Below are 24,738 nucleotides of genomic sequence, written 5' to 3' on the forward strand. Positions count from 1 at the left end.
TAGATTTTAACATTAAAGATCAGTTTATATATCCAGTCCCTAAGCTGAAAATTATCATCTGAAGGCCCTAAAAGATCATCGGGGATGGAGCATCGTGAAAGAATACTTCTTTTAAAACACCAAGGGACTGCAAGTATTTTGATAACAAAAAATGAATGCTTGTTGACAAAGTGGATTAGGTCTCGAAATTTTATTCCTTTTCTAGTATTTTAGAACTGCAAGATGAATCGAGGCCCTGAGAGAAGAAAGCCCCGTTTCTGCTGCCATCAGAGCAGCTGGGGACCCCTTGGGTAAAGCTAGACTACTAAAAATTGATTTTGAATTACTTCCAGACTGGCGATAATGTCCTCATTCCATCTTCACACTTCAGCTCCATACAGGAGGTGAGGAACAACCTTGCTATTAAATAGTTTCAAAGCTGGATCTATAAGACATCTGCCCTTCGAATTATAAAAGGACAGGATCGACCCTATTTTATTTATGTGATCATTATATTTATACCCCACCTTTCCCTTCATCAGGGATGCAAAACAGCTTACAATGTTCATCTCTCCTCAGTTTTATCTCACAACAACCCTGTGAGGTAGTTTAGGCTGCAAGTGTGTGACTGGCCCAACGTTGCCATTGAGCTTCCATGACACGATGGCGATTCAATCCTCATTCTTCCAGATCTTAGTTTGGCACTCATGTAGGCTTCCCAACCCCCCCGCCCTGGCGGGGGACTCCAGAATTTATAGCCTCCTCCCCCGCTCTTCAAAAGTCCAGAAGGGGGGGGGAGGGGAACGTCGCCAATTTCATGCCACTCTCCTGGAAAGAGCCTGCCTGATTCCCTGCACCCACTGAAGGCTCGGCACTGGAGTCCAGTCATCACCCAGGCATGTTAAGAAAGAGCCTAAAAAGAAGGGAAGGGAGGGGGGGTGTCTGTCCTGTCCTGTTAGTAAGGAAGATTTGTAGAGCCTGCGCGATTTGTAGATCTCATTGCTCAAACGGTGGTTGGTGTGTAAATAAACATTCCTTCCAGGCACCGAGAGAGGGGAGATCTAGCAAACATTTTCTCCTCACACAAACCTGCCCTGTGCCTTCACTACAGAACAGAAAGGCATGAGGTGTTCTTGATGAGATTTTGAATGATGCATGAACTGATAAACTGCCTTGCCCTCAACCTGTCAGCAGCAACTTCTGCAGAACTTTGCAGTAGAATACTTATTGAGAACTTTTGGGGTTGCTTTGCTTTTAAGAAGAAAAGCCTCTCTTCCAGAACAGGAATTGCAGTGGGTGGGTGTGCAGGCAAGGAGTAGTCTTCTGACGCTGTTTTGCTCTGTGACTAAGGTGCTTTCTACAATGATTTAAGGCAGGGGTCCTCAAACTACGGCCCGCGGGCCAGATGCGGCCCGCTGAGGACGTTTATGCGGCCCGCCGGGTTATGGCAAAATCAGACCGGAAGTGACATTCGATCTAAACTCGCGTTAGCAATGCACACTTCCGGCACTGGGCTGAGGCGGCAGAGACAGAGTGTGAGGCGATACCAAGGTGAGGTGAGTTCCCAGGCTGGGGTGTGTGGTGTGGGGAAGGGAGAGAGATGTAGAAGACGGAGAACTGACCGCCCGCGGCCTTGTACAGTAACGGCAGTCCGGCCCTCCAACAGTCTGAGGGACAGTGAACTGGCCCCCTATTTAAAAAGGTTGAGGACCCCTGATTTAAGGTATTGGTTTAGAGTGCTTAAGTTTTCGTTTTATGTGCTTTTCAGCCGGGCTGGGCTAAGCGCAGTCCCAGCCTTGTGTTCTTGTGGAGACTGTTTATTTTTTCATTGTCTTATCTGATTTATTGCCTCCTCTGCTTTTATTGCCTTTGGCTACCCCATGTTCAGCTTAACTTTAGTATATGCTGGCCCGGGTGTCTGGAACATTCTGAAGAAATTTGTCTTAATTTTTAAAACCTTGCTAAAACTTTGAACCCAGTGGCACCTTTAAGACCAACAAAGTTTAATTCAAGGTATATTTTTTCATGTGCAAGCATACTTATTCAACTCATTTCCAGATTACAGAAGTCATTTTCACTTGAGAAAATGGGTGTTAAAACTAACCTATTTTTATTTGCTAGCATTGTTTAGCTAAGTTAATTATCTTGCTCTCCTTCCCCCCCCCCTTAAGATATAGCAGGGTTTTTTTTATCACAACAAACACACCAAACAAACCAATCCTATAACAACTGGGGGGAGGGATTTTCCAGGTAAAGATCAGATAGTTTGACAGGAATTGTATTTTTTGTGAAAAAGAAGCAATATAGTTTATTGCATTATGAATATGTTGGTTCTAGATGACATTTAAACATATTTTTGAGCAATGTTTCCTCTAAGCTGAGTTAGTGTGAGCTAGTTCAGTTTTTAGTCTCCAGCTCACACATTTTTGTCTTAGCTCAGGAAAAATGGCCCCACATGAAACTAATTTATGCAGGAGCTCATGACTTCAATGCCAGTAGCTCACAAAGTAGATTTTTTGCTCACATGACCCCACAGCTTAGAGGGAACATTGCTTCTGAGTCTCAGGTGTTCTAAATGCAGTACTGCAGATATTGTTTTGATATTGTGTTCTTTTCTAATCCCACTAAATGGAAAGACGAATAACTGATACTTGAAAGTATTTCCTGGAATTATGGCATATCTCCAGATTACAAAGTCAATTTCTACTGGAGAAAATGGATGCTTTGGAGGGTGGCCTTTGGGAGCATTGTAACCCCCTGAGTTCTGTGTCCTCCCCAGGCTCCACCTCCAAGTTTCCAGGAATACCCCAACCTGGAGCTGGCAACCCTACTCCTGCCTCTGGTCAGTGACAGGTCCTGGCAACCCTAGAGCTATTCTATTACATGATGGTAACCAGAGCTGCTTATTAGGATTTTTGGTAGGGGTGATATATGCAAACCTCCACTCCCAATTGCTAGACATAGAGGAGGACATAATATGCTCTAGTGTGCATATAAGAATTTTCTCTGGTGTGAATTATCTTAAGCTTCCAAATTGCCAAGTTCCTGAAGCATAAAGAGCTACAAATTCTTTTTTGTGGCAAAGGGAATGCAACTGAGAAATACCTGACCACAGAATTACCATAGGTATGATAGAGCTACTTAGCCTTGTAATTGTGTTTGACCTGAGAAGACAGCAGTAACTAAGTCTTACTAGGTTGGGAATGGCTTCCACTGTTTAAGGGGGAAGCCCATATCTGTTTTGAATTAAGTGACATTATTTAGCAAGCTTTCATCCAAATTTGTCAATTAGAATCTTATCATTTGAACTGAGTCTAGCACTAAAGTCTCCCCCCCCCTTTAGAATCAGGTGTGCTGGAGTATCTAATAAAAGTTCTTCAATAAAAAATTCAGATTAATTACAGCACCTTGCTATATCTGATCATTTTTGCTGGGGAGGGATATATACATTTAGTATTAGAAGAGACCCCATTTTGAAGTGTAGGAGGATAGCCATTGCCCATGGGTTTGAATTTTTTAGATGGACACATTCAATTTAAGTGATGTAGAAATTAGGATTCCTAAACCCCCGTGAAGGGTTTTAGAGGTGGGGTTTGATGCAGTGTGCTGGAAGTGATATAGAGGAGTGAAGCTCAGGAAGTGACATCACTTGACCTTTGACTTGGAAGTGATGTCACTTCCTTGCTCCTGGCTCCACCCCCAAAGTCTCCTGGCTCCACCCCCAAAGTCCCCAGATATTTCTTAAATTGGACTTGGCAACCCTACACTCATGCCATTGTGAGGAGGAATCCCTAGAATGCTTAATATTCAACATCTGCTGGAGGGATAGGTTTGACAAGTCCCCCATGGCTTCCGGCGGGGGACTTTTTTTGTGAGTGCATAGCACGCGTGCCGCAATGATGTCACTCGCAAGTGATGTCATTGTGCTGGCAACATCGCGAGCTGGATGCTCTAGCAATTTAGGAGGGAAACTCTAGTTTCCCTAGACTATAAACTCTGGTTTCCATTAGACAGGAATGGGAGGGTTTTAAGCCCAGCAAGAACTCATTTGTAGATTAGGCCACATGCCCTGACACCACCATTGTTTCACACAGGGCTTTTTTGGTAAAAAAAAGCCCAACAGAAACTCATTTGCATATTAGGCCACACACCCCTAGCACCAAGCCAGCCAGAACTGCATTCCTGTGCATTCCTGCTCAAAAAAAAGACAACAGTTAAGATTAAGCCTGGAGAGGAGGCGGCTGAGAGGTGATATGATCACCATCTTCAAGTACTTGAAGGGCTGTCACCTAGAGGATGGTGTGGAATTGTTTTCTGTGGCCCCGGAAGGTAGGACCAGAACCAATGGGTTGAAATTGAATCAAAAGAGTTTCCGGCTCAACATTAGGAAGAACTTTCTGACCATTAGAGTGATTCCTCAGTGGAAAAGACTTCCTTGGGAGGTGGTGGGCTCTCCTTCCTTGGAGGTTTTTAAACAGAAGCTGGATGGCCATCTGACAGCAATGAAGATTCTGTGAATTTAGGGGGAGGTGTTTGTGAGTTTCCTGCATTGTGCAGGGGGTTGGACTAGATGACCCTAGAGGTCCCTTCCAACTCTATGATTCTGTGATTCTAAGATGATCCACTTTGGAACACGGTCATACTGCTTCTACAAGACAACCATGTTGTAACCGTGTTTTCATATGAACATTTTTTTGTTTGTGTATGATGACCATCTTGAGTTCCCTTCATAAGAAACATGTTAATGCAGAGTTAAGTAAATATTACCTTGCTGGTGAGATGGTATTTGGCAGAACATTCGAAATGTGCCATTGGTGCTGGGCATTGTCTCTGCAGTGAAGAAAGTGAACGGAGAAATGTCCAGAGTGTCGTGCCGGTGATGCCTAACCAAGAACGTGTGGCCCTCAAAGAAAATGGAGTGCACTTCTGGGCTGGTGCCCATGCCTATGACATGCCAGTAGACTGTTTTCTTCTGGCATACTTTTAGATCTGCAAAGGAAGAAAGAGAAGATCATCCAGTGAGAAAGCAGATCAGTGATATTTAGGGCTGAGAATGACCACCTGACGACGTGTGAGCTAAATCCACCACCACCGGAAACACCATCCATTTTTATGTATTTATTTTGACACTACTTTTCAACATAAATGTTCCCAAGACGATGAAATACATATAAAATGACAGAGTATTTTAGAAGAATGATCCATGGGAGAAAAAGCAAGAATAAAAAAGTATCTCTAGTGTAATCCCAAATGTCCAAAAGAATAGAAATGTGTTTTTTACTTGTCTCCAAAATAAGAATAAGGAAAGACACAGAAGGGCCTCTTGAGGAAATGTATTTCAAACATCTGGAACCACAAACCACAAGACCTTTCTCCTGGAAAAATGGTAGTTGGAACAGACCTTCATTCGCTGATCTTAAGACTTCTTCGTGGGGTTCACTTGAACAAACTAAAATTGTACTTAAACTTATCTGGTATGAAGGTTCAATAGAGCCCAAGTAGATAACAGAAATAAAAAACCTTGGAAGTTTCACAGAGCAAATTAAAAAAAATTGTACTACATCCTAAATATCCTTTTGGCAGCCCAGGAAAAACACAGGGAGAAGATATAAGAAAATAATCCAATTTCATGGCACGTGCTCATTTTACTTCTCCATTTAATGGAAGCTGGAGCAAAAATGACCCTAACAGGCCCAAGATATAGGCTTACCAGTCTCCAGGTGAGGCCCAGAAATCTCCCAGAATCATAACACCTCTGGACTACAGAGATCAGTTCTCCTGGGGGAAATGGCTGCCTTGGGGGTGGCACTATACACTCCTGCAGGGCTTTTTTGGAGCAAAAGCCCAGCAGGAACTCATTTACATATTAAGCCACACACCCCTGACATCACCATTGTTTCACATAGGGCTTTTTAGTAAAAAAAGCCTAGCAAGAGCTCATTTGCATATTAGGCCACACCTCCTGACACCTAGCCAGCTGGAACTGCATTCCTGTGTGTTCCTGCTCAAAAAAAGCCCTGCACTCCTGAGGTTCCTCCTTTCCACCAAATCCCATTCTCCTCAGGCTTCATGCCCAAATTTCCAGGAAATTCCCAATCCAAAGTGGGCAACCCTAGTATACACTGCAGTTTAAAAATAATTCTGTGTGTGTGTGCATGCACGCATGTGTGTTTGGGCAGATGTTAGAAACACTGAAGATCAATTGAAGAACTGAAGAAGAAGAATTGCAGATTTATACCCCGCCCTTCTCTTTGAATCAGAGACTCAGAGTGGCTTACAATCTCCTATATCTTCTCCTCCCACAACAGACACCCTGTGAGGTAGGTGGGGCTGAGAGAGCGTTTTACAGCAGCTGCCTTTTCAAGGACAACTCCTGTGAGAGGTATGGCTGACCCAAGGCCATTCCAGCAGGTGCAAGTGGAGGAGTGGGGAATCAAACCTGGTTCTCCCAGATAAGAGTCCACACACTTAACCACTACACCAAACTGTCTCTTGACCTCAAGGTTGCTTGAAATAGTTTTTTTTTTCACTTTGGAGATCAATCTGACCGCCCCCCCCCTTTTGGACTTAATTAAGACATGGTCAAATATTTGCTTGGTTTCATTTGTAAGATAAAGGATAAATGTTTTCCATGTAAGAGAGATGTTTTCAGATAGGTAGATCCAGGTGGGCAGCTGTGTTGGCCTGAAGCAATAGAACGAGGTTGGAGCCCAATAATACCTTTAAGACCAACAAAGTTTGTTCAGAGTGTAAGCTTTCATGTGCATGCACACTTCATCAGACGATGAAATGGGGTACAGTGTACAGAGCTACATAAAGCTGGTGGGCAGAGGTTAGGCATGCAAAGTAGTAACAAGTTAGAATCCAATGGCAAAATAGTGAAATTAACAAATTGAAAGTGAAGTTAACAAACTGAAATAAGTTTGAGCTAGAATAGCACTTGCTGTCAATGTTACATCACGTGTTGATTATAGATGTGCTCAATGCTGGTTTTTGTAGAAAAAGCCCAGCAGGAGCTCATTTGCATATTAGGCCACACTGCCTAGCCTGGGAGCCTGCCAAAAAGCAGTTTCCGTTTGCGCGGCAAAAGCGCCGGGACTTTCCGGCTCTTCCGGCTGCTCCGCGGCGTTTAGTGCGAAATCTGCGCAGATCCTGCGCGGTGAAGAGGGGGGTCGCGCCGGCTGAAGGTGAGTGCGAAAACGCCCAATGTTTTCACGGCAGACTTTTTACGGGGTGGTTTGCCATTGCCTTTCCCAGTCATCTACACTTTTCCCCCAGCAAGCTGGGTACTCATTTTACCGACCTCAGAAGGATGGAAGGCTGAGTCAACCTTGAGTTGGCTATCTGAACCCAGCTTCCGTCGGGATTGAACTCAGGTCATGAGCACATCTTGGATTGCAATACTGCAGCTTTACCACTCTGCACCACGGGGCTCTTATAATGTTATACTAGAAACCATTTATAATGGAAACTTACTATTTGTTTAGGTCATTATTACCCATGTTCTCCAGAAGCAATTCTTGAACAGCTTACACTAACATCACATTAATACATCAAAAACAAATTAATAAATCCTCTTAAAACATTGCTTTTAAAAATCAGTTTTAAAAGCATTCAAAAGTAAAAGCAGGAAAACCGTTCTGTAAAAGCAGGTACTACAGTCTGTTAAACAGCACAACAGGGCACAAGAACATGAGCCAATTCACTTTAAAAGGTAGGCACTAAGATGACTGCTGCAGAGAGGGTATTTCACCGCCAGGGTGTCATCACAGAGAAGGGCCTATCTCTGGTCACCACCACCCTTCAGTTGCACAGCCCTTTGCATGTGTTCCAGCTTTATCATGAAGCCTGGCTTCCAGGGAGAAACTTGGTTCTGTGGCAAAATCAATTCTGGCATCAACTGACCAGTGAATACAGATAACACAGCCCAACCCCGCCTGCAGTTTCTCTGTGTCAGGAACATGTGGCAATACTCAGGTTATGGAGTGAAACCATTCCTCCCTTGAGGCTTATAGCTAACTCCATCACCTTTTGCTTACTACTTTTTTGTCACCTTTTTCCTCTTTCTCTTGAAGGGAAGGGAAGGAGGGTACTTACCAGGCAAGGATGAATTTATGTACCCATTAATAGTGTGCAGCTGACTCCAAGTAGTTCCTGGTGTGTTGGATTCAGAGTACCAACTTTTGCCTAGGTGGGGGGAAATATTGTTAAGAAAGAAAGATTGTTGTGATAGCACTGCAACAGAAAACGGCTCAAAGATCAAACCATTGTGTGGATCCAGTCTCTGAAAACTGTAGCTCTAGCTATGTGACATATCAGTAGATTTTTGTTTATTGCAAACATTTATTAGATGTCTTCTTTCCTTCCTTGCAGAACTCAAGGTGGCTTACAATATAAAAAAATATTTTAAAAAATTAAAACAATTTTAAAAACTGTTATAAAAAAAGATTGGTTTTTATATTCCGCTTTTCTCTACCCTAAGGAGTCTCAAAACAGCTTCTAATTGCCTTCCCTTCCTCTCCCAACAACCAGCTGAAAGGGTTCTGAGAGAACTGAGATTGCCCCAAGGTCACCCACCTGACTTCATGTGGAGGAGTGGGGAATCAAACCTGGTTCTCCAGATTAGAGTCCGCCACTCTTAACCATTACACCATGTTGGTATAGCCCAATAAAATCAATTTAAAACTCCAATTAGTACTGCCAATAAAAAACTAAATCAATCAAAAGCAGTCCTAAATAAAACTGTTCAACTGCCTCCTGAAGATAAACGAGAAGGAGGTCAGGTGCACCTCTCAGGGGAGATTGTGCCAAAGTTGTGGGGCTGGCACTGAAAAGGCTCTTTGTGTGTTCCCACCAGATGAGCCTCTCAGATTGTTGGGACAGTCAGGAGGGCCTTTCCCTGAAACCTTAATTCCTGGGCAGGAACATATGGTAGAAGACAGTCCTTCAGATACCCTAAATCCAAGCCATGAATGCAGTGCCGGATTAAACCCTGTGGGGGCTCCTAGGCAGTTGAAATCTTGGGGAAGGGGGGGCTCGCAAATGATCTCAGAGTCTGAGTGCCTGCCCCACCGCCCACAGCTCCCGCTGCGGCCTGGAGGCACCTTCTCAAAAGCCCCTTTTATTAAGCTGCAGGGAAGAGGCAGAGAGAGGCAAACTTGGCAACAGCCAACAGCATCTATACCAGGCAAGTTGGGCAAAGAGCAGCTCAGTTGCTGGCTGCTCATGCAGGCTGGGAGGGCTGCAAGCAGGCGAAACCAGGGGGAAAAGCCAGCCCGGGGCCCCTAAAGGCGTGGGGGCCCATAGGCCAGTGACTACTTGGCCTCATTGTTAATCCGGCTCTGCATGAATGCATGAAAAAGAGCTGGATCATGACATGTCCCCGATCTCATACCTCTTCCCAGGAGTTCTATATGTTACGGGGGATCCTGCAAAAACTACACAAGCAGAATCTATGCACATACAGTATGTACATGTGTACACAAGCCCTGCTCACAAGTTCAGCATCCCGACCTCTTGCCCAGCCCCCTGGGATGTCTCACTGCCCTTTTCCTGCTGTGGATAATGTACCATCCTGGGCCCACAACCTCTTCACCACCGTCTGCCGTGTTAGGGTATCTCCTCAACCCAGTGTCCCCCAAGCACATTTTCTCAAGCTCTGGTCCAGCTGGCAAAGGAAGAGGAGGAGGAGATGAACTCCCACTTGGTTGAGGCTCATGGTAGCGGCTGCAGAACCCTTTGTGTGATGTTTGTTGACTTCTCAAAAATATGTGTACCATAGAAAATGGAAAGCTGGAGTGCATGGGTACAAAGCTGTTGGAACCATTCACCATCTGCTACCAAAATGTTAGGAAATACATGTTAAATTCAGAGGTTTGGAGTGGCAGTAATTGGAGACGAGGCTTAAGCTTAGCGAAAGAAATAAAGTTTATTAGAAAACATCAGGATAGGGTACTTGGGATAAAACAGAGAAACAATCTAGCTTACCAGCTAGTCTATCTATGTCTGACTACATGGCTACATCCTTTGTCTCAACGTTCTTCTCCCCAAAAAGCATTTCGCCAGGAAGAAGAGCAATAAAACTTGCATACAAGATCAAAGCATTTCACACCTAACATCCTCTCTGACCAATGTTGTGTTTACATCTTTCGTGGGCAAAGTAAGAACCATCCCACAATTGAGTTTAGGTCACAATACATCACTTCCTCTATCAGGTAAATAAACAGCTAACTATATAATGGCTGGAATGTACATAGCTTGTATTCCAACAAAAGCCCATAGGGTACAAAAAAACACCCACTTGAACTCTTAGGTCACCATACCAAGGAGAGCCAGTTTGGTGTAATGGTTAAGTGCACGGACTCTTATCTCAGAGAACCGGGTTTGATTCCCCACTCCTCCACTTGTAGCTGCTGGAATGGCCTTGGGTCAGCCACAGCTTTCACAGGAGTTGTCCTTGAAAGGGCAGCTGCTGTAAAACGCTCTCTCAGCCTCACCTATCTCACAGGGTGTCTGTTGTGGGAGAGGGGGCAGAGGTAGAGGAGATTGTGGCCGCTCTGAGATTCAGAGTATAGGGCAGGATATAAATCCAATATCTTCTTCAAAAAGGTTGGGAACCACTGCTTTAGGAGGCACTGCCACAGCCTTTTTAAGCATAGCTGTATCCATGAAGGCTAGAATGTTGACGTTAGAACAAAATTAAACTGATTTCTTTGACTTCTGAGGAATGTACTGGATCTAGCATAAGGGAGACAAAAGCTAGGGTGCAGTTCACTAAGAGGGAGCAAAGGAGAAGCAAATCCAAAGGAAAGGGCATTATTTCAACGGCATGCACATATGCAAAAGAAATGGGCATCCCACATCCATCCCCCCACCCCTTGCTCTTACCTTCATCAAACACTGAGAAAAGCAGCACAAATTGTTGGAACCGGCTCGGCATTCCTTCCCTTGCCAGGGTTCCTACAGGAGAGACATCAGAACTTTTAGAAGAGCTGTTATGCCTCCCCAGGAAATCTTAGACTGCCAGTGTGATGTAGTGAATAGGGTGTCAGCCTAGGATCTGGAAGACCCAGGTTCAGATCCCCACTGTGCCATGATCCTTGCTGGGTGACCATGAGTCAGTCTCCCTCTTAGCCTAACCTACCTCATAGGGTTGTTGTGACAATAAAACGGAGAACGATGTACACCACCCTGAGCTCCTCGGAGGGAGCATGGCTTAAAAGAAAATGGAGTAAGCAGGGCTTTTTTTTGTAACAGGAACTCCTTTGCATATTAGGCCACACACCCCTGATGTAGCCAGTCCTCCAAGAGATTACAGGGCTCTTAGTACAGGGCCTACTGTAAGCTCCAGGATTGGCTACATCAGGGAGGTGTGGCCTAATATGCAAAAGAGTTCCTGTTACAAAAAAAGCCCTGGTAGCAAATAAATACTGAATTTATGCTTCCCCAATGGCTGGCCAATAAAAGCAAGTTCCTGCATTGCGTTAAGTAATCGAGTGGCTTCCAACATGGGCTGAAGTCACATGCTCCAAACAGGGTCCTCTTGACATGCTCCTTTCACCATCTGCATTGTGCAGATGGGCAGGACCGGCCCTAGACTCTCTGGCACCCTAGGCAAGGCTAACTTCTGGCACACCCCCACCCCGCACTGATGACATCACAGAGTCACATGGGGGGCACCCAATTTGGCATCCTCAGAAAGCCAGCATCCTAGACAATCACCTAGTTTGCCTAGTGGCAGAGCCGGCCCTGGGTCTGGGCTTTTTCTTCTCATTCAGATAACAAAGCTGTTCAGAGAATGAGCTATGAAGTCTCCAGTTCAAAGCTCACACCAGCCACAAAGTCACCAGGCAGTCTAAGACAAGCCATTCTCTCAGCCAATGTGTGCCCAATGAATATAATATTGGGCTGCCTTTAGGGTTGCCAAGTCCAATTCAAGAAATATCTGGGGACTTTGGGGGTGGAGCCAGGAGACTTTGGGGGTGGAGCCAAGATCAAGGCTGTGACAAGCATAATTGAACGCCAAAGGGAGTTCTGGCCATCACATTTAAAGGGACGGCACACCTTTTCAATGCCTTCCTTCCATAGGAAATAATGAAGGCTAGGGGCACCTTCTTTTGGAGCTCATAGAATTGGACCCCCTGGTCCAATCTTTTTGAAACTTAGGGGGTATACAGATGCTATACTGAAAATTTGGTGCCTCTAACCCAAAAAACAGCCTCCCCAGAGCCCCAGATACCCGCAGATCAATTCTCCATGATTTTCTATGGGAATAAATCTCCATAGGGAATAACAGAGTTCCCAGCAGACATTTCCCTCCCCCCCCCCTGCTTTCTGACGACCCTGAAACGAGGGGAGGGTCTCCAAACCGGGGGATCCCCTGCCCCCACCTGGGGATTGGCAACGCTAGCTGCCTTGCAGGGATGTTGGGGGATGTGCAGAGCTATTGGGCTGAGTCCAAGGGTGTACTTCTGCCTGGAAGTGACATCACCAGGCACATTGCACTCTAGGATTCATGGTAAAAACTCTATGGTACCACTTCCAGGTGATGTCATCACGCAGGGCACATTGTATGACAAGTGGGCCCTTTGGGGTGGGGATCTCCCTGGAGGCCTGCTCTGCACCAGTAGGTTGGGGACCCCAAAACTGGGGGATCCCCCACTGCCAGTGGGAGCTTTGCAGCCCTACTCCCCTCCCCAAACCCCACCCTCTCCCAGCTCCACCCCCAAAGTCTCCAGGTATCTTCCAGCACTGACCTGGCAACCCTAGCCAGGGCTGACCCTCCTTAGCTTCCAAGATCTGATGCAGGGCTTTTTTGTAGCAGGAACTTCTTTGCATATTAGGCCACACCCTCCGGATATAGCCAATCCTCCAAGAGCTTACAGGGCTCTTATAACATGGCCCACTGTAAGCTCTTGGAGGATTAGCTACATCAGGGGTGTGATGCAAAGGACTTCCTGCTACAAAAAAAGCTCTGAGATCAGGCTAGCCTCAGGCTATCTGAGTCAGGGCAGACAGACTTTCTGAAATTGGAGGGGGGCATTTAAGTTTTATCGAGTGAGCAAAAGGGCATTGGCCGGGATCAGTAAGGAATGTTTGCAGGAATCTGGACATGTGCGGCCTTGAGAAAATAGCTCTTTCCTGCCGAAGTGTCCCATCCTCCTCCGCCTTACCTGGCAGGCAAACTAGCAGCGCCCCAATCAAGCCAGAGTTGGTGTCCTTGACGCTGTTGACCCGGGAAGAGTACACATAGGTCAGACACTGGGGGTCACTGTCGGTTGGCCCATCGGCTTCAAAGATTTCCCACACGTACGTGTGGTTCTGGCCAGGCCCCACGGCATCATCTTCTTTCTCTGCTGAGCTAGTCTGATCGTCATAACCTGCCCCTGAAAACAAAGAAGCATCGCTTAATTGCCAGCAGTGTTGCCCTCCTTCAGTCCTAGGAAACTGGCCTGCTTTCCCTTCTCTTCCTTTACAGCAACTATTTATTTAAGAACTGACTGCCATGTTGTGTTTTCTGCACAGGCAAATCTGTGAGGTTAGAACGCAGCATCTGAATCTGGGGAACCTGTTTTTTACTTCTGTTCCAGAGTCAAAGCTTGGTAGGTGGTCTGGAACAGCTCACCACAAGCAAACTCCAGCCGCTGAGTCTGGCCCTCAGTGGGTCAGGCTGAAGGCCTAGAAAGCTGGGGTTGTGGCAGGAGGCTGATAGGGATGCCAGTCCCCTGTTGGTTTGGAGACTGTCCCCCCGCTTTATGGTTATCAGAAAGGGAGGGGATATCCGCTGGGCACTCCATTATACCCTATGGAGACCAGTCCCCTTAGGGTATAATGGAGAATCGATCCATGGGTATCTGGGGCTTGGGGTTGTTTTTTCAGGTAGAGGCACCAAATTTTCAGCATAGCATCTGGTACCTTTCCTCAACCCTCCCCCCGCCAAGTTTAAAAAAGATTGCACCAGGGAGTCCAATTCTATGAGCCCCAAAAGAAGGTGCCCTCATCTTCCACTATTTCCTTTGGAAGGAATGCATTTTAAAAAGAATGAGGTCTCTTTAAATGTGCTGGCCGGGACTCCCTTCAGAGTTCAATCCAGCTTATCACACCCTTGCTCCTGGCTCCACCCCCAAAGTCCCCAGATACTTCCTGAGTTGGACCTGGCAACCCTAATGAGGCAATGAGTATAGCCTGGAATAAATGCTGAATTCTTCTCCTGCCGGTGTTTTCTCTCTTGAAAGTGCTTCTCCGCAGCTGGTTTTCTCCAAGAGAGGGTTACTTCTCAGGGCTACTAAGAAAAGGTGTGTGGAAGACTAGATTTCTGGGGGCCCTCTGGGGCATGGCTTGCTTTCCCCCTTTTTGGGGGGGGACCATGGCTGAGCCGGCAAAGCATCGTCAGTGGCAGCTGGACACTGTGCTCTGAAGCAGCAAAAGCAGCAGGTGGAGAGGAGGGAGGCAGAGGAGCAGGAGGCAGAGGAAACCACATGGAATGGAATGGAATGGAATGGAATGGAATGGAATGGGGGGGGGTGAAATGGAGGGAGCTGCTAACTGCAAAGTGCCTGAGAGGTGGAGGTGGAAGGAAACCCCCCTGCTTGCACACATGGGGTGTTTTCGCACTCACCTTCAAGTGGCGCGACCACCCTCCTCACGCCGGCGGATCTGCAGGGATTTCGCATAAGAAGCGCCGGAGCAGCCAAAAGAGCCGGAAAGTTCCGTCGCGAAACCCGCTCAAACGGAAACCGCCAAGAAGCGGGAAAACGTTTGAGCGGCTTTTGCGACGGAAGTCGCCGGCTCTTTTCGCTGCTCCGGCGCTTCTTATGCGAAATCCCTGCAGATCCGCCGGCGTGAGGAGGGTGGTCGCGCCACTTGAAGGTGAGTGCGAAAACACCCATGGTGCTGTCCCTTCTTGACTCCAAAGTTGTAGGGCTGGCTGCCTCAACTTGGCCCCTTTCAGAGCCTCCAGCTTTTGCCCCTACCCAGAAAGCTTCTGAGAAGTGGCAAGCCCCACAGTGGATGGGAAAGGGTGCCCCCCCGCTTTTAAAATCCTGGCTACGCCCTGCCTTCAAGTCATCGCTCCAACTGGTTCCTTCCTCTTGAGGCGTTTCAAACAAGAGTTTGTCCACAGGAAAGCTTGATGAGGCTTTGCCAATGGCTCTAGGGACATCCAGTTGGCTTCCAGCGCCAACCCTTGATTGTTTTTTTTGTTAGGTCTGGTTTTGAGCAAGCCTCTCTTTGTAACATCTCCACCTCTTTGTAATATCTCCACTCTTTGTAACATCTCCACCTCTTTGTAATATCTCCACCTCTTTGTAATATCTCCACTCTTTGTAACATCTCCACCTCTTTGTAATATCTCCACTCTTTGTAACATCTCCACCTCTTTGTAATATCTCCACTCTTTGTAACATCTCCACCTCTTTGTAACATCTCCACCTACCCATGTTAACCCAATGGATATGTCCTCCAGTGCATCTAATGAAGCACACCAGTCAGAACAGGTTATGCTGGAATAAACTTTGTTAGGATTTAAGGTGCTGCTGGACTCCCATTTGATTATCTTCACAGAAACAGCCCCTGTCACCATCTGCTTCAAGACCAAACTCACCCTCTGAGGCCTTCCAGTAGGACACCCCGATGGCGTGGATGCTGAAAGGGTGGGAAGCCAGGTTCTTAAAAGTGACCACTACCGTGTCATGGACTTCCGCTTGGATGGTGGGACCCAAGAGACCTGAGGGAGAAATAGAAGGGGGGGGGGTGGCATATCTTTTCAGATTGGGAAACAAAGGCAATGCAGTTTATCTTGCTTGCTTTCTACTGTGAACTTCTCAGCATTAAAAACTGGAAGCTCTGGATGGGTAATCCTGAGTTATCTGCCAATTTTCCTTGTCTCCCCATGCTCTGTTTAGAATGGTGTGGGCTCTATTCTTTTATTCAGAAATTTTGGATGGTTGGTCAAGTATAGAGGTTGCTACTGTTTTCTTGACAGAGGCTCTGCAGCTTTAACATATGTGACCGGCAGACATTCAAAAAATGCAGCTTCCTCCCAACATGGAGATACAGGGAAGGGGATAGGCTGTTTAGATTCCCTTGACTTGCCCACCCTTCTACCTTATGCGCATCATATAAAGAAAGCTATACCCTACAGTGGTTGTATCTCAGTACCAGGACCTCACACCTGTTTTAGTGAAGCTAGTAGGGTGTGGGTAGAGTTCCCATTTCCCAGGTGTGGGCAGAGGATCCCCCACTTTTTGTGACTTCTACCTGCTGCCAGCTGACCAGTGGGGGAAACCCCATACCCAAACAGTGATGTCACACAGTGATGTCTCCAACATGATGACATCATGTGGAAGTGACATCACATAAGGGGTGTCACTCACTGACACTCTGGTTTGGGGCAAAACTCTATGGTTTGAGGGTCATTTTACCATAAAGTTTTGCCCTCAACCCAGAGCATCACCACAAGACATTGCTGTTTGGGAGTGGATCCCTGCCCCACTCCCAGAAGGCTCTTCTACTCCCCACTAGCACATTGTGGAGTCCTGGCAACCCTAGGTGTGTGGAACGGTATGGCATAACCCAGTCTTTTCAGATTTTGGAAGCTAAGCATTGTTGGTACTTGAATGGAGACCACTAAGGAAGACTTTGTAGAGGAAGATGTTACACCCTGAGGCCACCCCAGATAGAAGGCAATGGCAAACTACCTCTCCTTCTCACATGCCTTGAAAGTCCCTTGCTGAGGTCGCTATAAATTGGTTGTGATTTGAGAGCACTTTACACAAACACAATAATGTGTGGTCTAAGTATGAGACCTGTTCAACTTTTGTCTCTGTTATGAACTCACTAGATTATCTAGTGTGTCTGTCAACCTCTGATTGCAATAGTAATCCTATGCTAATCCTAGCCTACTTTTTCAGGGTGGTTCTAAGGATTACAGCTAGGTTCTAAGGATTACAACATATGCAAAGCCCTTTGACTTGTGAAAGCAATAGATAAATTTGTCACAGGATCTGATATTCAGAGGCTAAACCAATGATTATCATGTAAAAAGATACAAGCATTCCAAAGTTCCGTACCCATGTTATAATGAGACACACCACAGCCAGTTTTGTCATATATTTACATGTCTAAAACCTTACCCATCCAGCCAGGCTTGGGTTTTGCTTGTGTGAACGTTGAATCTGCATATTCCAAAAAAATGGCCTTCTTGTACTGAGTGGTGGTGGCGGAGGAGGATACCCTGGGAAATTTAAAACAAAAAGTATGACGATATTGGCCAAAATCTACACCATCTCCATTTGTTTTGAGACCAACACTTGCTTGCTATGGCTCAATAAACCCCTAGGATGGGGAAGTAATGTGTGGCTTAGATTCCTAACCCAACTACACAATACTTGGTCTGTCATTGTGGCACTTTCAAGTAGGTTTGTTGTATCCCCTCTGGCCATTGGTGGGGGATGGGAGATGAGGATACCAGTTCCAGGTTGGGAAACTCCTGGAGATTTGGGACAGGGACCTCAGTGGGTACCATCCAACTTTGTCCATCCACCAGAGCATCCGTTTTCTCCAGGGGAACTGATCTCTGAGTCTGGAGATGAGCTGTAATTCCAGGGGGTCCCCAGGTCCTGCCTGGAGGCTGGCATCCCTAGGTCTTGTCAAGCAAAGGTACGTTGGGAGTACTTGGTTGAATCTTAGATTATGAAGCTGGTGGGAGCTAATACAGATCAGCTCTATGGGAGACAGAGAAAAGAGAATTAAGCCTGACACCATTTGCTCGACTTGAAATGGCCCCTGAGAAGTCACTATGATCAATTTCGCAATAGGGCTTGTTCCGGGTAGAAAGCCCTTTTGCCCCTGGGGCTTCTCTCCATTTTCACATAAACTGCCGCGAAGCTGCAAGTTGGCGCGCCGTGTTTTGGCAGCAAGTTGAAGCTGTCAGTTCTGCACTAGACTTTTAATCCTGGTTTGTCCCTGTCCTGAAACTGATCTTCTGTGCTAGAATCATAGAATCATAAACTCATAACGTTGGTTTCTATGGTTCCGTGATTCAAGTGTAGAATGTCAGTTTGAGGACAGGGGTGAACCAGGATTAAAGGTCTAGTGCGGAATAGTGGCACGCCAACTCGCAGCTCCGGGGCAACTTGTGCGAAAACGGAGAGAAGCCCCGGGAGCAAAAGGGCTCTCCACCCGGAACAAGCCTAATGTGAAATCGGTCTATTTGCCCCAGTGGGGAAGCACATGTGTAATGATGGGAGATGTGTACCAATGGCTTTGAGCAACATGTAAATTTCTCCACTGCTCCCTGGAGTATTTTCAGATTGGGAAAATTACCTCTCATAGTAAAGTCTGGCCCCTGAAAGCAGCACAGAAGGTAGGAGTCTCTACCTACTCAGGGAACTCTCCCCATGTGTAGGGGGGGGGACAGGATTTTGTCAATTAAGCACAGGGGAGGGGCATGTTAAGTTTAGAGAGTACTTGGCTGTGATCACACACGCTAACTAATGCACTTTCAATCCACTTTCAGTGCACTTTCCAACTGGATTTTGCCAGTTCACACAGTAAAATCCACTTGGAAAGTGCACTGAAAGTGGGTTGAAAGTGCATTATTTAGTGTGTGATCATTTATATCTTGGCTTTTTCTCAAATAGGCACCCAAAGCAGTTTACACTATTCTTGTGCTTTAGGAATAGATGATTATTTTGCCCAGTGGGGCAGATGAGAAATCCTAGGGAAGGGAATACTCTCTCTCTCTCTCTCTCTTTCTCTCTCTCTCTCTCTGTTTCTCACAAGGATAGTTGCAAATTTCTGTCTACACTCATGTAGCTCTTAAATAACAAAGACAACATGTAATATTTCAGTACTAAAACTAAAATGCAGGTTTTCTGTGAGAGCTAGCTTGCTAACTTTTCATTAGATGTATATGTATATGGGTGTGTGTTTCTCTTTGGCGTATTAAGTAGTATTTGGTGTATTAAGTAGTATGGTTTTAGCATCCATATGTAGCAAAAAAGTTTTTAAAAAGAGAGAGAGGGCAAACAGTAGTAGTGCTATTCTGTAAAACTTTGATTAGAACTGTCGGATTCTGTGTGCTGCTTTATATTTTTGAAGCTTTGGGTCGAATTCTCAGGAAAATTTCTGCTAAAAGAAGGGGGAGTGTATTTTTGCCAATTTCCCCCTCCCTCTGCAGACCTCCATCTCCCCCTTGTGCTGTTCAAGGGGGACCCCTGTCCCAGTTCAGGGGACATTGTCAGCAGGGTGGGAGGGTGGAGGTGAGGAGAAAGTCTCTACTGATACGCTGATGGAAATCCTAATACGCTGATGGAAATCCCTTCCATCCATGTAGATTTACTACAGGATCCAAGGCTTGGTCATCCAGATAAAATAATCTTGTTCATTTACTTTTTAAAAGACAGATATTTTCTTAAATAATGACACAGGATCCAAGTTGACACAATTGCACGTCTAATAACAGATTAACATTTTAGATATCACTTCATACACATTATCTTGTTGTAAGGTTGGTCAGTACTGTTATCCCTATAGTGCAGATGGGAGACAAAGGAGTTCAGCTAGGGTCAGTGAGTGAGTCTGTAGGAGACAGAAACCTTGCTGGACACTGCTCACTCAATTAGCCATTATGCCAGGGGTGACCAAACTTGCTTGATGTAAGAGTCACATAGAATAAACATATTTGAGAGTCTCAAGACATGAACATCAGATGTTTGAGAGCTGCAAGGAAGGAAGGAAGGAAAGTAAATAGATGGGGAGAGGTAGAGATAGATAGGAAGCCCCATTAAATACATTCTCCAAGTTGCCAGCTGGCTTGGCTTGGAGAAATGATTTAAAGAGACAAATGCCTTCTCCAAACTGGCCAATGGAGTGGGGGGGGGGCTTTGAGAGCCACACAATATGTGTGAAAGAGCCGTATGTGATTCCCGAGCAACAGTTTGGCCACCCTTGCATTCTGTTATTCCCAGGGCACTTCTTACTCTCTTTGCCACTGTGCTACTCCAGATCCCCACATATATAGGGAGAAACTTAGGGGGAAAGGCACACAGCAGAACACACGTATACTGCCTTATCTCTGCCAGTACATTGGATCTTTCTGAGACCACAGGAAAGAATTTCCCATTCAAGGGAAAGAATTTTCTGCCTTCCATGAACTTTTCTGGCAGGTGACAGATTAGAGTTCCTTAATCGTTTTTCTTTAGCATGACTCAGACTGGCCAAGGAAATTTGGGATTTGGTCACAATGGAAAAACAAGCAAATGGAGCTTGGTTCTAATTTTGGGTGTCTGTGAATCAGCAAGCCTGTGCTGCAGTAGTAGCTCCAAGTAGAATAGAAGACCTGGCCTTTAAACCGCAGCGAGAAGGGAGGAAATTGATGCATAAGTGGTCTTTCTGTGACTGACTGCCTTCTGCCCACAGGGCATTGCAGGAGAGGGATGTGAGCTTCAGATGAAACACCCTGGGATATTTGGGTGGGAGGGAGGGAGGCAGATAGCAAAACTATTGTAAGGACTTTTGGTCACACTGGGTCAGCGTGAGGGTCCCACCCAAAAAGCCAAGGCAAAAAGATAACATTACAGATGCCTGGAACATTCTTGTCAAAAGCCATTAGGCACCCCTGCTTGCAAGTTTTTGTAGCGAACGCCAAAAAAAACAGGCCCTGCCATTGTGTTCAAGTTTCCAGACACCCTGTGGCTCCTGTTTGGCAAGGAAGCAGAGTTATGACCTTGCAGCTTGAGAACAGAGCTGCTACTGCCCTCTCGCAACACGGGCCACCTTATTGTGTAGGAGGCATTTGGTCAGCACTAGAACAGCACTGTTACAGCAGTGATTCTTTGCACTCCTATAGTGCTTGAGAGTATTCGAAGCATCTACCTATAAGGCAGATCAGCATCATTAACCCCCATATAATAAATGGATGGCTGAGAAACAGGGAGGCCTCTTAGTCACGGTAGAGGAATCAGAGACCTTCTACATAAGTAGCTCAGTTTATGAACTATTCCAGTTAAATGGAAGGCTGTCCTTAAAATGAAGAAAGTTCTCTTTCTGTCCTAATAATGTCAACATTCTGAGCCCTGAATAAATTATTGACATTGAACCCATGTGGAGCTATCGGTTGGTTTCATATGATAAAGCTGCAAAAAAAAAAAAAAGCCCAGCAGGAACTCATTTGCATATTAGGCCACACCCCTGACTTCACCCTTGTATCACACAGGGCTTTTTTGTAGAAAAAGCCTAGCAGGAATGTATTAGCATATTAGACCACACCCCTGATGCCAAGCCAGCCAGAACTGCGTTCCTGCTCAAAAGAAATGTCCTGCCTGGAGACTAATCAACGTATCAGGGACAGCCTCTAGGCATTCATATTTCACTCTGCTGTATGCATGGTGGCCCCAAAGCTGCATTCCCCCTTCTGCTGGAAATCCTGCTTTTCTTCTTGCCCAGCTTGACCAGCTGTTGCTTCTTCACCTCTCTTCAGAGCCAGAAACTTGCTTTTTTAGAAAATAGCAGAAAAGCTCTTCATGTACAATGTACAAATTTGCTCCCAAGAGTGAAATGTGCAATGTAAACTGGTTTGGGTCCCCAGTGGGAAGAAAAGTGGAGCGTAAGTGAAGTAAATGAATGAATAAATGCCCTTGTTTTCATTCCAAGGATGACTACTGGGGCTGTTTCTATCCCAGGAGCAGGGCCTTAAAAAATGTTTTTAGCAGGAACACACAGGAACGCAGTTCCAGCTGGCTTGGTGTCAGGAGGTGTGGCCTAATATGCAAATGAGTTCCTGCTGGGCTTTTTTTGTCTAGGAGTGTAGCCGGCATAGCACCGGGGAGTACATCCCCCATCCCCAGTGCACTGATTAGGTAGTTCCACCTACATTTGTTCGTGTGTTATTTAAAGCAGGCATTTTAATTTCTGATATTACAAGCTTCCATTTTAAGACATTGGGTTTTTTTGGAAATTGGTGGGAAGGGGAGAAGCCTTCTGAGACAACCGTCTCAACCACAGCAGAATAATGGAAGTTTATTTGTATCATTTATGAAAGCGGTTACTTAAGGAAGTCATTTATTGAAGGAAGGAGTTTGGTAGGTGAAAATAAGTCCTTAGTCATTGTAAACATCCCTGCCCCTAGCAATTCACAGGCACTCAAACACGGAGCCACTTGGACTTGGCAACAGGATGATAAAATTTCCTGTTGCTTATGAGCACAATCACTTCTGTTTTGTTCATTCCTTTGAAGTGGCACCTGGAAAATTGGCAGCCCCACCAAGAGAGGCTTGGTTATATTCCTGCCCCGAAGTGCTGGTGGTTCTCTTTCATATTCATGCGTATCCATTTACAATTGTATCCTTGCATATTTAAACATAAAGGAAGTAGTGGTTGTTCTTTTGGTTAAAGAGAGAGGATATCTCCTGGGGGAAACTTATCATGCCATAAAGAGTGCAAATGAGTCTCACAAGCTGTGCTGCAGGCATTAGCAGGCTGTAGTGCAAGACAGAATCCCTGGATCCTGTTCAGTCACTGAACCCACATCCATAAAATGTCAGTTGCAGGTTTGTGGAGCCTCAATTTGTCTTGGGACCATGCATGGAATAGATAAGGACCTTCAACCTTTGCTTGAGTCTTCTAAGCAAAACTGGTCTCCCTATTTTGTTATTACCAGGGCTTTTTTTGAGCAGGAACACACAGGAACGCAGTTCTGGCTGGTTTGGGATCAGGGGGTGTGGCCTAATATGCAAATGTGTTCCTGCTGTGCTTTTCCTACAAAAGAGCCTTGTGTGAAACAATGGTGATGTCAGGGGGGTTTGGCTTAATATGCAAATGAATTCCTGCTGGGCTTTTTCTTAAAAAAAAAAAAAAGCTCTGGTTATTACTGTTTTAGAGAGGGGAATGTGGAATTGTATAGTACAGCCCAATCTTCTCAGATATTGGAGGCTAAACAGGGCTGGTACTTAAATGGGAGACCACCAAGGAAGACTTTGCAGAGGAAGGCAATGGCAAGCCAGCTCTGCTTAGTCACTTGCCTATAAAGCCCTTCACTGGCTTGGAAGTTGGGGACCTGGGCTGGGTGAGATGTCAGGTAAGTGGTAAGATCGGGAGCTGGGACCATGGGGGTCCCACCATAGCTTCAGGCCTGCTACTTTCTCCATGTCAGCTGCAACTCGTCATCACATTACATTACATACATTTTAGAAGAGGGAAGATGTGTTTTATGTTTTCTCCTTTAAAGCAGGAAACTCTGTTTCCAATAGTGAAACTGAGTAGAGGTTGAAGAGTTAGATTCCCCCTCTGTCTCCTGCATAACCTAAAGCAAATTGAGGCTACATGAGCCTACAATGTGCATTTCATGGATGGAACAACATGTATAATCATTGTCTCAGCTGTTCATTTCTGCATGCGTCCATGTGCGCTGGAGGCATATGCATCGGCCTCCCATATTCAGAGGTGTAACTCCAAAAAAGCTAGGGAGAGATCTGAAAGAACAGCTGCTCTAGAGAACGCATGTGTGAGGCCTTTAAAAAGCATTCACAAAGTTAAGCCAAGTACAGAAGAGACAATGATTTATCAGGGATGCACACCACAGTGTAAGCAGCAGATCTGGTAAACTGAGATCCTGCAACTGACTCCTGGAACTGGAAGGGAACCTAGAGGTCATCTAGCCTCCCACAGCTCCCACTGTATTAAGGCCCTTTGTCATAATGTTAGACAGGATAGGAAAACGCCTACCAGAATCTGATGTAAGTTCTCTTCTGTGACTGCCCTAGTCCCAGCACCCCTTTCCATTCTGCTTTGTGTGTGTGTGTGTGTGTTGGTATTTTTTATATTTGTGGGTGTATGCATGCAAACCTGGAAATCATGGTGACCTCTGGTGACTGACCCCTGCTGGGTTCTCTATTCAACGAGGTGGCTGAACAAAGCCCGCCACTGCCCTCCTGACTGCTGGTATTCCAAGGAGGTCTCCCATCCAAGTAGTTGCCACAGTCGACCCTGCTTAGCTTCCGAGATCTGACAAGAGTAGGCTTGCCTGGGCTATCCAGGGTAAGGCCACCATGCTTCTTGAAGTCGCCCTTCCCCAACAAAAGTTGGCAAGCCCATGAAACTGGACCATGTTCATCACCCACCAAGAACCCCACATTCTCACAACTGCCAGCACACAACCAGGGTTGCCAACTTTAGATTTTTAAATTATTATTTCTTTAAGTGCTGGCCCGCTTAGCATAGCTGGTGGATTAATGCTCAAATGGACTTAGGGGGTAAAAGTAGAGCTTGACCAGGCAGACCAAGACAGAATTCAGTGAGCCACAGAGAAATCTGCAGCTCATAGATGGATTCTGGCAGGTCCGGGGTAAGGTCCACAGCCGAAACATCTGTTAGCCTCTGGAGTGGCTACCCATTCCTTTCCAGCCCTGTTCCTTGCCATAAAGTAGTGTTACTGGTCAAACCAGTAAAAGAATGGGACTGCTGGCAAACCTGGACACAAGCACTCTACCTACCAATGCAGCAAAGCCTCTGGAGGCAACAAGCGACCTTCCTTACCTCTCCTGGTTGCCAGCCACGTAATCCCAGTCTCTCTCCACCGCTCCAATGTAGTATCTCCTGATGGTGCCCAGGCTGTCTTCCATGAGGGAGCACAGAACGAAACTGCAGAACAGCAATGTCCACATTGTCCTCACAAACCAAAGTAGCCCAAGAGACAAACGGCAGTTCTGAAGAAGGCAAGTGACAAACTAGTCAGCCATTTCCATCTTTCCCAAGAGGAGG

At 45.9% G+C, this 24,738-nt stretch overlaps 1 protein-coding gene across 1 annotated transcript in view; it reads right to left on the reverse strand.

Annotated features, from left to right (window-relative positions):
* LOC132578963 (coagulation factor VIII-like) overlaps positions 1-17,201 on the reverse strand; it is a 32,929-nt gene extending 15,728 nt beyond the window's left edge. Inside the window, exons 1-6 of the mRNA XM_060249120.1 lie at positions 17,112-17,201; positions 15,581-15,703; positions 13,152-13,364; positions 10,867-10,938; positions 8,077-8,166; positions 4,747-4,968 (exon numbers count right to left, since the gene is read on the reverse strand). Of these exons, the coding sequence (XP_060105103.1) occupies positions 4,747-4,968; positions 8,077-8,166; positions 10,867-10,938; positions 13,152-13,364; positions 15,581-15,703; positions 17,112-17,115 (724 nt within the window). The 5' untranslated portion in view covers positions 17,116-17,201. The remainder of the gene's footprint in view (positions 1-4,746; positions 4,969-8,076; positions 8,167-10,866; positions 10,939-13,151; positions 13,365-15,580; positions 15,704-17,111) is intronic.
* Between the last annotated feature and the right edge of the window lie 7,537 nt (positions 17,202-24,738).

The sequence above is a fragment of the Heteronotia binoei genome, chromosome 11, assembly GCF_032191835.1.
Source record: "Heteronotia binoei isolate CCM8104 ecotype False Entrance Well chromosome 11, APGP_CSIRO_Hbin_v1, whole genome shotgun sequence".
Taxonomy (NCBI): domain Eukaryota; kingdom Metazoa; phylum Chordata; class Lepidosauria; order Squamata; family Gekkonidae; genus Heteronotia; species Heteronotia binoei.